At 40.6% G+C, this 16,580-nt stretch overlaps 1 protein-coding gene across 1 annotated transcript in view; it reads left to right on the top strand.

Moving 5' to 3' along the window:
* LOC138001097 (nuclear pore complex protein Nup98-Nup96-like) overlaps window positions 1-14,494 on the top strand; it is a 36,634-nt gene extending 22,140 nt beyond the window's left edge. The window contains exons 22-39 of the mRNA XM_068847761.1: window positions 716-878; window positions 1,681-2,049; window positions 2,402-2,841; window positions 3,425-3,569; window positions 5,077-5,178; window positions 5,598-5,728; window positions 6,419-6,598; window positions 7,112-7,296; window positions 8,453-8,516; window positions 9,161-9,378; window positions 9,946-10,101; window positions 11,082-11,211; window positions 11,288-11,411; window positions 11,514-11,602; window positions 11,733-11,783; window positions 12,535-12,638; window positions 13,398-13,461; window positions 13,552-14,494. Of these exons, the coding sequence (XP_068703862.1) occupies window positions 716-878; window positions 1,681-2,049; window positions 2,402-2,841; window positions 3,425-3,569; window positions 5,077-5,178; window positions 5,598-5,728; window positions 6,419-6,598; window positions 7,112-7,296; window positions 8,453-8,516; window positions 9,161-9,378; window positions 9,946-10,101; window positions 11,082-11,211; window positions 11,288-11,411; window positions 11,514-11,602; window positions 11,733-11,783; window positions 12,535-12,638; window positions 13,398-13,461; window positions 13,552-13,701 (2,865 nt within the window). The 3' untranslated portion in view covers window positions 13,702-14,494. The remainder of the gene's footprint in view (window positions 1-715; window positions 879-1,680; window positions 2,050-2,401; window positions 2,842-3,424; window positions 3,570-5,076; window positions 5,179-5,597; window positions 5,729-6,418; window positions 6,599-7,111; window positions 7,297-8,452; window positions 8,517-9,160; window positions 9,379-9,945; window positions 10,102-11,081; window positions 11,212-11,287; window positions 11,412-11,513; window positions 11,603-11,732; window positions 11,784-12,534; window positions 12,639-13,397; window positions 13,462-13,551) is intronic.
* Window positions 14,495-16,580: the final 2,086 nt, after the last annotated feature.

Raw genomic sequence — 16,580 nt, 5'->3', positions numbered from 1 at the left:
AACTATGGAAGAAAAAAGTTCTGCATTTGTAATGATAGTTAAACTTTCCTTTACTCTCATTAGCTTTGTCTCAAAGTAATAATAATTATTGTTATCATTCAATGTATTTTTTCCTTCCTTTTCATTGGCCGAGAGCCCACCACGTGACCTGCAAATAACTGTCTTCAAATAAGTGTTTTGCTGCAAATAATATTCTGCTCATGCCTTATTGAAACCACGCTCTTGCATGAAAATGGCAGTTCGCAAATAATTGATCTGCTCACCACTGACAAAAATTAATCACAATATTTTGCTCAACCTTGTCCAATAATTATTAATTTCTGTGTTCATAAACTTTGGAAATGTTAAAGAGTCCATACGATAGGACACTTTCAAAAATACCATATTACTCTTTGTTTGCGCTCCAAAATTTCGCATAGGTATGTTGTTCCCAGTTTCTCTTGGGACTTGCAATGGTTCCAAGAGAAAATAATAACAATGCTTGTGCAAGATTTTGGAGGGCAAGCAAAGAGTATTGTGGCCTATTGTACATTGTTTCCAACAATCAAGGCAACAATTAAATGACCCACTGAGAAAACAATGTTATTTGTGAATGTTATATCCCTATGAGTGTTTATCCTAAACAAAAAGCAAGGTTGGAACAGTGGAATTTATCTTCATCCAAAAGAAGAAAAAAAAAATGCTAAAAATGAACATTTTTTGGTTTTCTTGACAGGATGATGGCAACTCTGTTGAAAAAGAAAAGCTTGAAATCCTCAAGCATCTTCAGCAGAAAAAACAGCAATTTGAAGTGTATGAGAAGGAAAAGCAAAAAGCTACTTTGTCCCTGGGAGACCAGGACAGTGACATGGCAGACATTGATCACGAGACTTTTCCTGGTACTTTGAGACTCTCTTCAGCCTTATTGTAAAATAATTATTATGTTTTTAAATCTTTACAAAACATGAGGAAAAAAAGGGCTTAGAGTCTCCTGAAGTGCAGTGATAAAGCATTCAAACTTTTACTTTTTAAGGTTGTAGCCTCAGCTCTTCTTCGGGAGCACTGAGTAGTTGGTAAATTTGGCCGAGTACAGCTGAGTCGTAATCTAAAAATAAATCTCTTCATTTACTGTGCCAGTCAAGGAAGTCACCCTCTACTTTAAGAATAGGTGTCAAAATTTCTTATCTTAACTACATTTTCCACATTTTTGTTTTCAAAGTTTTCAAATAATTGCCCGAGTCGCGAATTTTTGGCAAGCCTTTGTTCAACAATGTGTACAATAAGACGAAATAGTTAAAGCACTTTAATGGAAGCATTAGGTTTGCAAGTATGTGAGTTTTCACATGTGACTTGTACATCAGATTCCACAGAGATGATTACTATAATAAAGTTGTGAGAAAGGTTGTAATAATGTTATTCACATTGGTGAAGTACACTAGTAATAAAGTTCTTTGATGCTGTTGCGGTGTGGTCACTTTGGATGTAAAAAATTGCAGCTACAGCTGTAGTCTTTGTCAAGCAATGACGTATACTGGCTTGATTTATCCACTTCTGGGGGGTGGGGGTCATTCTTTAACCCAATATGTGTCTTCTACAGTGGTAACTGTAACACTGCATTTACAATAAGTTGCATTTGCATTGCAAGGTAATGTCCTGTATTTTCAAAGTTCAACATTATGTTTTTACTGTGAAAACTTTCAGAGGAACTGCTTGAGGAAAGTGCAGAGGGAGCAAGTGATGTTGACGAAGATGAACTTGACAACTCGCCTGCCAGCCATCAACTGGCCTCAGCACTGGGCATGAATGCACAACGTATCCAGGTTATGAAGGCATCGTTCTTTGCAGATCAGTCTCGACCAACTCAATCACTGCCCTTGCCTAAGGATGCTCCATCTGTTAACAAGTCCTTCATGAGTAGCTCGTTCAGTAAAGGAGGTCATGTTAAGAGTTCCATGTATCCTGGTCTTATGCCACTGGGTCCTCTATTGTCTCCCAAGGTGCAGCGCAGTATGGATGAGTCACCTGTCCCAGGGCAGCTTTCACAGTCACTGTTTGGTAGCCCCAAGATAGGTACTCTCCTTTACTTGAAACTAACAATTAACTTCATTAAGACCATATAAGTTGTTTCAGCAATGAAGGCTGCAGCCAGTTGTGAATAAAAAAAATTATTGTACAGATAGCTGTAAAATTAATGGTATCTACACCGCGACTGAAACAATTTTTTTTCTTAGTCTCTGCTATAAATGGCAAGCTTAAACTTAAATGTCAAAAAAAAGAAAATGCAAAACACTGTTTCGGCACTTTGTTCTTATCAGAACATTCAAATTTGAAACTCTAAAAAGCCATAACGTTACTATGATAAGCACAAAATACTTGTGCAGCAGTGCAAGAGGAGCTGAATCATCCGTTTGTCATCTTATAGGAGTTTATCCTCTGAGACATCCTCTGGTTCGTGAAGTAACCTCCGCAGCTCCTCCCTCTCCAATGCTGCTTCCAAGTGCTATAGGTACTGCAATGGATGTTGGAATAAAAGTAGTTGGAGCCCGCAATCAGTTTGGCTTGGTTCCCAAGGAAGACTCCTTAGTCAACCATAAAGAGAACCTTGTAGGTGATGCAGGCTTAATGATGGGTCGTTCCTTTCGTGTTGGCTGGGGACCAGGTTTTCTGTTGGTTCACAGTGGTTTTCCTATGGGAACACAGGAGAAAATATCTGTACCCGCAGATACTACCACTCAAACCACGCTGATGGGAGATTTGCTGTCCCCAAAGACAAAACCCAGAAGCAGTGCTTCAGCATTTAGAGTGACAATAGAGAAGCTCAATGTGGCATCCCATTTCAGTCAGGGAAGAGACATAGTGCTGGTTAGTTTCAAGTCTAGGAACTCGTTATCATTTATAAAAGTAATATGTCTATATTAATTATTTTTACTAAAAAATTAAAGGACACGTTAGCCCAACAAAATGACCTTCTCACAATTGAGTGGCTTCATAACTCAGTTGGTAGAGCAGTGCAACGGCATTGCAGAGGTCGTGGTTTCGAATAATTATTGTTGGAGCCACCAATAAGTGACAATTGCTTGAATTGTCCAGATACTGTGAGTGCGAGGATCGCTTCTCTCTTTTTTCTAGTGGTTTCTTTCTTGTTAAGCTACCAAGTAGAAAAGAGATAATAAGCCTTTGCTTGGGGAGTGGCTAGGTGAAGTGAATAGGCCATGGACCGGTAGATTTAAAAAAATGAAAATAACTTGAAATGCATATTTAAACTGAGTGTTGAAATTATATTGGCTGTTGCTTTTGTGGTAGAAATGTTGTCAGTGATCTCAAGTTAACTGGAGTGGATTTTTGCCATTGTGTTTGAAATTTCTGTGTTGAAGGCGTTGTGACAAATTGAGACTTGGGGACCTTTCAACTTGTCTTAACAAAGTACTGAAATTTTGCATTTCAGGCACGCCATCAGTCAGTCCTTGAAACAGAACTATCTCAGTCTGTATTATCTGTTGATGACGGCTTTCCGTTCTTTCAACCATCAACTAATGTTGAAGCATTACATAACCATGCTGAGGTTGCAAGGAAAAACATGGAAACCATTGGTAACTGATAGATGACAGTTTTACTTAGATGAAATAAAAGAAAAATAAATGTTATTTAATCACTGGTAATAAGATAAGAAACTTAATTTGAGTGTCAAATCTAATAGCAATAACAAACCACTAATTGGGGATTTTGTACACTATCCTACCAAAGAAACTTTCTTACAACATTGAATGCAATTAAGTACAACATAAACTATTACATATATCATCAGTTAACAGGCTACAGAGATGGGAGTTAAGACCATAATTTAGGGCGTTTGTTTATTTTAGCTTATTTGAGTTTCACCCTCAGTTTGTAAGAAGTGACCTACACCTTCACCTTTATTGAGTTGGTAAAGCCGATGAGACATCACACCAACTACATTACAAATTACATTAACATACATGTACAACATGAATAAAATATTATTTCTAAAATACATATAAATGCAATATGCATAACTGAAAACGTATTTAACTGGGTTGGCTCACAAGAGAGCTCTGTCCTTGTCCGAGAAGACTTGAAAATCTAACCATTTACAGATATGATTCCAAAAGTAGCACCTTCTTCCCAGTAATTTTAATATGTTTGACCACCAAAAGCCTGCATTGCTGTCCAGTGCTCGACCAATTGAGCCAACTGGTTAGCAGTTCTGTTGAACAAGATAGAAAGAGTTTCAATCGAGTGTCGTAAAACCAAAACCAAAGTAATTACTTTGGCCAATCAAAAAGGACGGAGACAATCAGGAAAACCAATCAAAACTCAAAGTAATTACACGTAGCCGACACAAAGCGCGGGAAAATGTGCACGTGCGAGCCACGATTGGTTTTGGTTTCACTTCAGATTGGTTGAAAAAGTGGCGCGAGAACTTTGAACCAATCACCGAGTGAAGTAATGCAAAACCAAAGTAATTCGCTGATTACTTTCGACACTCAATTGAAAACCGCTCTATTGTTATTAAAATAAAGAGTCACGAAGTGTCCCCTTTCTCTTTTCCCAAACTTCAACATCAGTCGTGTCAAAATACAGACATTAAAAGTCAACATGTGTCCCCCAATTGTTGCTCCTCTGCATTTACCCTAAGCTAAAGGTAACGCTAACCTTAACCCTTACCTTATTGTTGGAAGTAAGTAACAAAGGATTAGACTTAAAGGGACACTTTGCGTTGGATGTCAAAATTGGGCTTGCATCTAATCAGTCGCCTTTCTGGACGTAAGTGGTGACATGTTTTAAAATTTGATTATTTCATCGTAGCAGGTCAAAGTTTCCAGAAGTAAGCATTGCATAACTTCACGAGATTCCCTTTGGTTCAGATTCCACGCAAGCAGTGAGAACCATGGGATCAAAAAGGCACCATTTGCTATAATTTACGTCCGCTATAGTAAAGACTCCGAGCCGGAGAGTTTACATGTAGATTCCTCTAAGGATTGAACCATCCATGAGCATCATCTGCTCAGCACCCTGTGCGATGGGGTAACCAGGTGTTATTTTAACCAGGAGCTATTCATTTCATTTGTGTTTAAGTTTCTGAACCGTTGAGGGGAGATGCTGAACAAACATGTTTGGTTTGGGATCTAATGGTTGCTCTTTGGGGCAGACTGAAGGAAATTCCAGAAGATGAAGAAGGTATGCACCGTTTAAGCGCAATAAATTACTGTTTGAAATGCAAGTTGCTCTTTGACGTTTACGTACGTAGAACATGATTGGGTGAGTAGTTACAGCATTCCGCCTTCTACCAGTTTGCCCTGGTATCAATTCCCAGAATCTATTATGTGGATGGAATTTGTTTGTTCTTCACTTAGTTCCAAAAGCTTTTCTCTGGATACTATGGCACTCCTCTCCCTCATGAAAAATGAACCTTTGTGTTGTTGGAGTCTCCCCAATTACTAGATCATTGGTGTTCGGCTGTACAAGCTCGTAAAATGAAATTAAGTGATTATTCTTTGTGTAGCAGACAAACCCATGGGAAGATCTACTCAATGGCTTGCTTATTTGAATGCTCTCCATTTGATTTGTTGCTGACCTTGTATTTCAATTTGATGTAGATCTGCCCAGTGTTTCGGAGGATAGGGAAACATATCACATGCGTATGGCAAGAAAAGAAGCTTTGTCTAACTGGCTTGCTGAAGCTGCTAAGGCAAAAATTGTTCAAGAAGTCGACTCAGCCAATTTCCAGGTACTTAATTGAGTACTTATGAATGATGTCAATGGATTATTGTTTAAAGATCACTGTTGAATCCACGGTGTCATGTTTTTGGTAGCAGAAGCTATTAACCTCATCTCGCAATGATGTCCCTCCATGTCCCTTGAAGTCTTTAGGTCTCGTGGTCCCGTAGTGCATTGACTATCAAACTACGACCTTAGTGAGAGTCCTTCATTGGATTAGAGAAAATTGCTTGCTTCTTATCACTTCCAGTAGATTTCAAGAGAAGAGACAAGCATTCAAAATATCGTTTAATGGGTTATGAGTTTGAACGACTCAAATCACCCCCAAGAACTCGACAAAATCGTGAAGTAACTCTATTGTGTGCGATTTTGCCTTGCCTTGCTTTGCCTAGATCTCACATTCCTTGTGTTGTGTGCCCTATCTTGTCAGTTACGGTTAGGGTTAAAAAAAAAATAAAAAATAAAAAAAACAAATAAAAATCTTGTCAGTGTGTGAAATACACCAAAACTACTTTTTTTTCTGTGCTTATTGTATTCTTGGCATAACTTTGGATAAGACATTCTATGATGTAAGCGCAGGATTGTTATGCTAAAAGGCACCTCGAAAATCTCAAATTGAAAATACCTGCACTCAGAAGACGCTTGATACGACTTTGCTGTGAGTGCTTCAGTCATTAACTTGAGTTGTTTTGCTTTGTAGGAAAGTGATCACTTAAAGTCCATCTTCAGTTATTTAACCGGAAGGCAGATAAGCAAGGCCTGTCGCGTGGCCCAGCATCATAATGAGTATCGACTATCACTGTTGTTGTCACAAGCCACAGGAAACTCACTGCCACGGAACCTTAGCTACCAACAGCTCGCTGAATGGCAGGATTTGAAGGTACAGTGTGGGTTGATGATCAGCTGCGCCCACCCCATCCCTCTAACTTCTATTTCATATCCCTAGGTGTTTCCCTCCCCATTTCTTTGCTCCTTGCTCATTCTTTTCATTTCCAATATGTTCCCCAATTCCCTTTCGCCCACCTTACCTATTTTCATGAAAGAAACAGATTTTGAAGCAAATACTGACATCAACGCTAGAGCACAGAATGAAACACGTCAATTGCATGTTACTGTTCTCTTCTCATACCGGTCTGGAAAATTGGTTATCGCTCCGAGTGGGACTCGAGCAAACGTTTCCTTCTCACTACTCAAGCTTGCTAACCGCTTCGTCGTTCGGGAGCACAACGCTGGCTTCGCGGTAAATCGCTGATTTGTCCTTGGGATCCTCATTTCTCCTGTCCGCTTTGGTCAACATTCTTGCTTATCTTGAACCCCACTGATATTTTGTCCTGCTCGAGTGAAGCAGACTGTTACCTTCAATCTGATAGCTTTCGTTTGTGTTCTCTCACAGGCGGACACGTTCATTAATAAGGAGAGGACAAAAATCTATGCTCTGCTGGCGGGAGCAATGGTTTGGCCCATGTCACGTGATTTTGCCAGTCTGTCTTGCGATGATCCTCAAGCGATAGCACGTGATGTTAATGTTAATGTTTGCGAGGGACTGGATTGGAAAAGAGTATTTGCTGTTCACATGTGGTGAGGGATAGTTTTGCTTTCACCAAGAGGAATATTAGCGCGATTAGATGAGATTATCATAATTGGTTTACGTAAAAAACTGTTGCTATAAAGATGCCCCGAAACTGCATTTGTTCAAGGAAATCTCTTTTGCCCCTGTTGATCCGGCATGCATTAGTAGTTTGTGGTAAGTGAAAACGAACATCGACATGAAGCACAAAGCACTCCGCCATTTTGTTTAAATGCTCAGAGGCGGGGAATCTGGAGCGAGTGGCTTTAATAGACCTTATTCACGATAGCCGCCATGTTGGATTTTCCTTTATCATGCAATTTAGCTACACGCTTCTGAGGGGGCAAACAACACAAGTTCGAGAGGTTATAACGAACATCTTAGCGACACAAATGATTTGTTTCACGTTCATTGAATGTTTATCACCTAAGTAGTAAAATAAGATGATCAAACAAGTTACTTCGATGTTTTTGTAGTGAAAAATGAGCAGAAAGTCAAAATGTCGGAGACAATCAAAAGATATAAAATTATTATAAAAGGTACTTAATTCTAAATTCTAAAATGTACTTTTAGCAATGTTAATTCAATATTTCAACGTGCCGATTTTCCGCAATTTGCCTTTATTCCAATGTTTGCCCCGCAGCACAACACATTGGTAATTTGCATGACAATTTGAAAACCAACATGGCGGCTATCGTGAATAAGGGCTATTGGCCAGAGACGGCCAGACGTATTAAATTTCCTTGTGCTTATTCCTTGCTTTGTTTTCACACAGAATAAGGAGAACGCAAGCACAAGAAAAAGAACTTTTTTTATCCTTGTGCTTCAATTGAGGCCGTTTTCACGGTGAAATATGAGCTGTTATGCTTGAGCTTTGTGCTTTCGTTGCATGTGCTTGCGTCGCGGCTAGTGAAAACCAGATCTTCGTAGTTCCTTTTGTTGAGTCAGTATTTTCTTGAAGAGAATTGGATTGGTCTGTCTCTGCATTCGGACTGTATTAGTTTGAGGGGCTTCTTTATTGAGGCCACAACTCTGTTTAACATTTAAAACTCGGGGTTTTTGGCTAAGTGGTGGAATCTTTACTGAAACTTTGCCCGTTACTTGGCAGTTAATTGATTGCGCGCGTTGTTGTTCTTAAGCGAGCTAATTTCTCCTCTGCATTTTCAGGTATCACTGCTCTCCAATCTGTTCAATACAAGACGCGCTGAATGCGTACGAAGTTTCTTTCAAGGTATTATTGGGCGCAATATTTTTTATTGGGTGATAATATACTTATTCATGCAAAAAAGCATTCTCTGGATATTTTTTTTTTATGTAAAAACGTGAACTTTCGGCTTCCAGACTAAAGCCTTTAAAAACTAAGATGTAAATGCGCGAGATGGAAATATATAAAAAAATTGTGTGAAAAAATTGTAAAAAGTGTGAAAGGGAAAAATGCGTAAATTCATCTTAGTTTTTAAAGGCTTTAGTCTGGAAACCGAAAGCTTACGTTTTTATATAAAAGATTTTAACCAGAGAACGCTTTTTACATGAATATGTCTCCAAAACCTGGTTACTCTTCTATTTTTAATGACAATATACTTGTTTATTTGTAAGTGGACGAAGGTACCATTCAACGTCAACCACCGCTTCATCATTGCCTTCAATTTTTGCGCGCGTTTTCGAACCCAGACTTCCTCTTTTCATTCCCGTGTCATTATTAGAGACACTGGTTGCAACGAGTTATATTCCACCCCAGGTCTCTCCGGGGGGAGTCATGGTTTTTTGTACTTTTTCGTCCACGACAAGTCAGAGAAAGAGAGGAAAACGTTTTCGAATTTACATCGTTCTCGTCATTTTCATCAGATTAACTTTTTTATGTTTTACATTCAACAGGGAAGTGGAAGAGGTGGCAAATATGGTGCCCCTCCTCAGCCACCGTTTATGGAAGAACACGAAGAGTATGAAGAAGAAGATGAGGTTGACGAAAACCGATTTGTGACAAGAGATACGTGCTATCACTTGTTAAAACTTTACTGTAAACGATCACACAGACTGGAAAGACTTCTGTCGCCATCGACATCCACTGCCCATCAACTTGACTTTAGTTTGAGGTAAAGATAGTGTCCCTCTTTAAGTGTGCCTTTCTTTTAGAGCTGGGATTATTTGGCTGCCGTAATATCGAAGTTGAAAGGATTTTTCTGCTGTAGCAAAGTGGCCGTAATCGTATTTTGCACAAGGAAAGGTTACGTTTATATAAACGTTGGCCGTGTAGCACTTACATATTAAACAGAGTTAACCGAATAGAGTGTAATGTGAAGTGCTAGATTTCAATCCCATATGAACCATGTGAGCGTTAGCCCTACAGATGGAAATGGGCCCACACAAGGACAGAGAAAAACTCTGACCAGGGTGGGAATTGAACCCACGACCTTCGGGCTAGATCTCCGCCGCTCCACCGACTGAGCCACCAGGCCAGACGGGAGCAGGCCGTGGGATTACTCTCGTAATCGTATTTTGTTGAGTTTTGTCTCTCTTTACATACTGGAGCTTCTTTGACTGTTCACAAGATCGACGTAGGAAAGAAAGAGGGACTGCCCGCAGTCTAGGAGCTTTTTTCAAACACAACTTTTTTCAAGATGATAACATCAATCTGCCTTGCTTTCCTTGTTTTTCATCAGCTGGCATCTTAATCAGGTTCTCGAATCCCTCGAGTACACACATCTGTCCCAGTACCATGCGGGAATGCTACACACTAGCTTTGCTGCTCAGCTGGAGGGACTGGGCCTGTGGCATTGGGCTACCTTTGTGTTGTTGCACCTTCAAGATCCAGTGAGGTAGTGTCCTAGATCTACATGTACTGCGATGTTTTTCATTGCTATTAAATTTGCATTTGGTTCTATTCTTAGTGAGTTTTTGTTTCTAATTTGCGTTCAGAAAACTATTTCAATGAACGTTATCGTCTTATGTGTAATAAACAGCTCACAGCAGAGAAAGTGCTTTGTACGGGGTTTTATTCACGAGTTGTTTGTGTCAAAAACCCTCACTCGCTCGTACCTCGCTCGTCCGGGCTTTTGACACAAACAGCTCGTGAATAAAACCCCGTACGCCGCACTTTCTATGACGTAAACTATATTTATGGGTCATATTAATTGTCCTTTTAAATTGCAGAGCAGGGGCATTTTAGAGCGATCGTACATGGACCGTAAAGTTGGAGACTGAGTTGCGTCATGTATGCTTTCGGCTGGATTTCGTGGGGCTTCGCCCTTTGTGATTCAGTCGCCAAGACAGCAAATAATCATAATGGTTATTAGAATGGCCGATCGTGTTTTTGTTTTTTTATGCCCAATTTATTATCGTGGTTCAAGTAGTTGCTCAGCTCTGGCCAATGAGAGCAATGATAAAAACGAGCCAGTAAGAACGCAACGCAGGTGTCGTCGATTGGAAAGCGCGGGAGAACGTTGTCAACTTTGTAGCACTTCGCTAAGCTTTTGCATCCGATTGGCTGAGAATGAGGTGCCAGACTGTTTAGCCAACTACCAATCAAGTGTACCCAAGCATAACCAAAGCAATAGGCAACTTACTTCCGTCGCACAGGCAGTTCCGGTTATTTCAAGTTAACACGAATCGAAAATTGGAAAAAGAACAATATTTGCCCTCTTCTTAGGAAAACCATTAGGATAACATCCACTGAAAATACATACAGTAAACTGACTTCTTAGTTAGGAATGAACTTAATTATGACATTCTACGTGACTTATGGTTTGACGTTCTGCAGAATGTTAATCTCCCTGTTTTTCTCTTAATCTACTTCCAGACGAGAGCGCGCTGTCCGCAGCCTTCTTTGTCGCCACTGCTCTTTGTCAGCGGATCACTCGAATGTAGAGAAGGAACGCTTTATGTTAAGTGATTTAAAAATCCCCGCTGAATGGATACATGAAGCCAAGGTAATAGCGGTAAGATTTTTTTGCATCAGGATAACCCAGTCACAATTCTTACATCATTTGTTTGCATTCACTTTAGGCTTTGCAAGCTCGCTATGAAGGTCGAACACGAGAAGAAGCCTTTCATCTGGTCAAGGCACGGCACTGGAGCCTGGGACATAATGTCGTGCTTCGCAGTCTTGTCAGCGACGCCATCATCAATGGTGAGAAAATGAAGTATTTTCGGCAATACTTGCCTTGAGACACACCCTTTCATGACGCGAGTTGATTATCTGTATTAAATTGTTTAAACCCCTTTATTTTAGCGGAATACGACATCTTAAAATCCTTGCTTGGAGAGCTGGAACCAAGGGACCGTAGTTCCACCGTGAAGGACTGGGCGACAGGAGGACAGGTCAGTTGATAATCCACCGATCCCACCCTCCCCCCCCCCCCCCCCCCGTCCCCTTTTAGAGCATCTCGATCTATGTTTACGTTGAATTCTCTAAGTTGAGTGGCCATCTTCATCTCTTTTTTTACTTCAGGTCTTTTTGGATTATCTCTCTCTGGTGGACAAGTTTCAAGACATCGCAATGGTAAATATCAAAATTTCCATTTGTGAACTTTGTTTGGAGATTTGGACAGGTAACTTAGCGTAAGTATTTTGTCATACTCCTTAAAAATGAAGGGACAAAAACACATTTAGTTGCAAATTAGACCAGAAAATGCGCTGTAGTGCAGAGGTCTTACCCCTTTCTTTACAACGACCCTTCAAGTTTGGTTGCTAAAGACGGACGTCATATGAAATGATTTTATAGTAGTTGGGTCGTTTAAACAATCTAGGCCTTCAACATGCCCTCTTGCCGAGGACAGGGAGGCGTACATTTCAGAAAGTTGAGCTCGATGGCTCATTTCACGCTCTTGAGGGTCAATTCTCACCCTGTGAGCGGAGCCTCCTTTTGTCTTTTTCTTTACTGAGGAGGAGAAAGGAGGCTCTGCCTGAATCGCGTCAACTCTTTGAAGCCACCGCAGCCCGAACTTCTGGACTAGTGAATCTTGTTAAACTGGTTTTTCCAGTGACAGCATCCGTTTAGGGATAAAACCGGTGGTTATTACTGAGCCTGCTGTACCGTGAAAAACCAAGATGGTGGCGAGATCTGGCATATTAAGCTTGGGTTCGAGACTGTATCCTGGCAACAGGCAGGACATACTCAATGAAGATCTTACTCGATTCATGCAGAGTCTTTCTCGAGAACGCCAAAATCGAGCAAGCAAAAGAAAGGCTCTGCCAGCAGGGTGGTCAATTCTCAGCTCCAAGTAATTGTAGTGCGCAATTTGTCTCTGCAGGGTAAACTTGAGCCGACCAAGTACGATTTTGAAGATATTCACAGGGAAGTTTCTACCCTTTGCACTCGAGTCAACAGCTTACCATCCGACTCAACTAAAGACATGTAAGTGCAACTGCCAAGAAACTATGCGTGACAGAGATACTTGAACATGTCATGTAAGATTTACATCTTCGCAGTTGTAAACGTTGCTTATGGAGGGACGAAAGTTCACGAAAGGAAGGTCCAAAAATTTTTTCCTCGAACGGGATCCGACTGAACACATGACCTCTGCAATACCGCTTCTAGTGCTCTGCCATTTTGTGAGTTCGTTATGAAGCTGAAGAGGATGTAGATATGATAAAACTGTGGTTCTCCCTCTTTTTTGCTTTGGCTTTCTTTTACCAGTGGATATGGTAGTGACAACTGAAAAATGAGGCCGGAAGGCAGGGGACGATGTTCCTTTTCTTTATCTCCTTAGTCTCCCCTCTCTTGCTATCTCTGCGTCCTGTAAGTCAGTTGGCTCACGCAGGGACAAAAGGGGCTGATTATCTTTGGCGATGCCGCAAGAGATCCTAATACTTATGTTTCTAATATCACCAGCTCTAATCTCTCGCTTCCTTCAGAAATAAAATAAAAGATTTTTTGATTTGAAAATTCTTATTTTTGATATAAAATTGGCGCGTAATGCACCGATTCATTCTTCCTCCTGAGTTTCGAGAGGAAACTTAATTTCAAGTCATGTGAGCATCGTGGTTTTGTTTAGTTGACAATTTGATCTTTATCTTGCAACCTTCAGATTTTAACGTATTTTTTGCAATGCTCGAAGTGCGAAGCAAACAAATGAAAGTAAAATTACTTTGTTATCGTTGTTTTGTGTTGCAGGTTATGCCAGTATGACATGGCCAAGATGTGCGCCAATTTTTTAAAGATTGTTATGAAAGAGCTGGTAAGTGAGACCTCATACCCGTGTATCGAAACTGCCACTTCCTTCACGCGACTGAGATCAGGTTTTTTACAATCTTTCGTTTCATTGTAGACTGATGTCACTGATGACGAGGAGGCTATTTTGCCGACTCACGTGCTCGCTCCACAAGTGACGCGATTACCAATGCCAGAGGACTGTGCTCTTGCGGAACTACGTCAGCTGATCCCTGGTTACATAACGGAAATAACCGCTGAACATTGAGACTGCTGGACAGAAAGCGAGATGGCTAGGGGTTCAACGCGGAAATGTGCCCAAGTTACAATTTGGTAACGATATTGGCTTAAAGAAACAGCAAATATCACGAGAATCCTGGTAAAGCCTGGTTTGAAGATCTTAATGTAAAAAAAAGAGCTGGTTCGTGTTGCGGAGAAGACAGTAATCAAAAGACTAAAATCAATGACTGGTTCTGATTTCCCGAAACACCGACAAATGCTGTAATGCTCCTTTTAAAACAATCTGCAACAAGATAACAAGAAAGTCGTACATTCAGTTTTCAATAGGAAATCAGGACATTGTAGATACAGAAATTAGTTTTGCAGCTTTTTTTGTCTTTTGCTTCCTTGGAAACTTGTTAATTTTACCCTCAATGTTATGTAAATGAAATTAGTATTACATGAATTAACGAAAATCGTGGAGATCAATTTATTGTTCAATATAAGCGTAGTTTATGAGAAATTATTCCGTTCGCAAAGAAAGTTAACTAAGCCCATTCCAGTGTAACTACGTCCACCTCTGTGACCTCCGTCATTTCTTCGGCGGATCATTCACGTCGCTGAAGGAATTTTTGAAATCAGTTTATTACATGTTGCCCAATATGTTTCTTTTTTTACTTTTACATGAAAGATCACTGATGCTCAACAGAAAATATTTTGAGACAGCATGTACTTTCTGTATATGCCAAGTCCTTTTGGGGTAAAACGAACAGTTAATCGATAAACATGTACATCATTGTTAACTGAAAAAAATGACTCCCCATATCGTACTGGATTCTTGACGTGGTTGTTTCTCTTCCTGAGCTTTTTAACTGTTTATTTTCGCTGTTTTTGGTTATGTATACTGATTAAACTCGCAGAACTTTGAAGGGTACATTGACAACAAATAACCCTCAGAAAACCAATATTTCTCCCTGGAGAGGCGGAGACGTGAGTACATTGAAAACAATTTGACAGCACAACAAAAATCTTTTTTCATCTAGGACATACACACCTGCACAACACCGCCGTTGGGTGCCCTTGGTGGGTTTTTGGATACTAAGACTAGGTTTACACCAGAGGAAATTGTTCCGGATTTGTTAATGTTTCCGGATTCATCAAATTCAGAGTATTCGGATTCGTAAGCGTTTACACTGAAAGGATATTCGGATTCCTGACCGTTTACACACAACGACAACTCTCTCAAGTAGGGGTCTAAGATCTTCACAAAGTTCCATGAAGGTAGGGTGGGACATTCTGAAATTTTCTTTCCATTCGCTGGCTACCGTGGCATTATCCATCATATTGTCCCACCAGGCACTTGTTCGACCTGGCCTAACCCAAAACCGTCTCGGTCTTCGATCCTGCCATCTACGTCGATGGCGAAGAATTGTGGCTGACGTTAAACTTCCTTGCGATAATAATTTTCCGTTTCCTCAGAAATATTGCGGTACACAATAAAATTTATCGCCTGAACCTGCAACAAGATTAGGCAACCCGAAACCGTAAGCAATGTTAGCACCAGATCCTCCATTTTGGCTTTACCGCAAACTCAAAAGATCGCGGGCGGAAAAATATCCGGATTCGAGATCAAAATCGTTTACACGACAAAACTTTCCGGATTCAAAAGTTTTCGGATTCAAAGTTCCCACTTTAGATTCCGGATTCAAAATCTCCGGAGACACGACCAAGCCGGGAAGGTTTTATGTCGGATTCGTCCACTTTTGTGTAAACGGCAAAACTAATCCGGTACTAAAACGTTCCGGATTCATCACGAATCCGGAAATCCGGAACAATTTCCTCTAGTGTAAACCTGGTCTAAATTAGTTGTCAATAGCTAATTGATGGCTATATACCACCTGATATCCAGCGCGCATTCATGAAATTGTTCTTAAATAGCAGAGGCTACGTTGCTTTTACGGGCCTTTCTTTAGTGCATACTTCTCTGTCCGACAAGATGCTGTGGATTAAGCGGCATGATTCAATATGAGATTACACATCATTGGCGTGAAAAGTGCCCTGCAAGCTGCGTCCACCACCAGCAAGGACGACTCAGACAGATAAAATATAACGTCTTGTAATTGTTTATCATTCCTATTCCTAGCTGGACTTGCTAAAGGTGTTCCCACTTTTTAAGAAGAAATTTGGTACGAACGGTGTGGCTGATTGCCGAGAACGTTTTTCGTCGAGCGTGCATGTCCTCCACTTCAAATTTGGTCATTCCGCGTCGCTGTTCGGATGAGAACGGCACAGAAATGTGCCACTTTCGAGGCGTGCAGAACCAGTGTTTTTGTTCATAAAACCCAATGTTTTGTGGCGTTCTTGTTGCCGTCGTCGTCGTTCTTGCGTTTTTTGCGGAGTTTAGGGACGAAAATTATCATTCTCGGTATCTGTTCGCGTTGTTACAACTTTGGCAGGATTGGTACGAACGCCGTTCAAGTAAATGTGGATGATGAAAATCTGTCGTCGTCAGAACCTAGCCCAGTCTCCAATGAGTAATCCAAAATGACGGAGGTGGATTTAAGTCACCAAAGTGACGTGTTTCAAACAATGCTATATGCGTATCCAACATTGTTAGAATCGTTCTTTATAACGATGATGGGACGTCTTCCTCGTGCTTAAGCACGCGCGTTTTTGAAACGCGGACGGCAACCGGAAGACAACATGTTGCGCGCCAGGACAATAGTGTCTCCCAGATTTTTATACTAATCATCTCTATTGGTGAAAAGATACTTAGCAGTGTAAATTTGGTTGTGTGAAGACAAGTTAAAAGAGAAAACAGCTCACTTCCGGTTGCCGTCCGCGTCTCAAAAATGCGCTTACATAAGCTTCCAAAGTTGGCAATATGACTGCTTCAACATCAGTTCAATTTGTTGAACAGCAATGTTG

The sequence above is a fragment of the Montipora foliosa genome, chromosome 4 (genome assembly GCF_036669935.1).
Source record: "Montipora foliosa isolate CH-2021 chromosome 4, ASM3666993v2, whole genome shotgun sequence".
Lineage (NCBI taxonomy): Eukaryota > Metazoa > Cnidaria > Anthozoa > Scleractinia > Acroporidae > Montipora > Montipora foliosa.
This window is presented reverse-complemented; position numbering and strand designations above follow the sequence as displayed.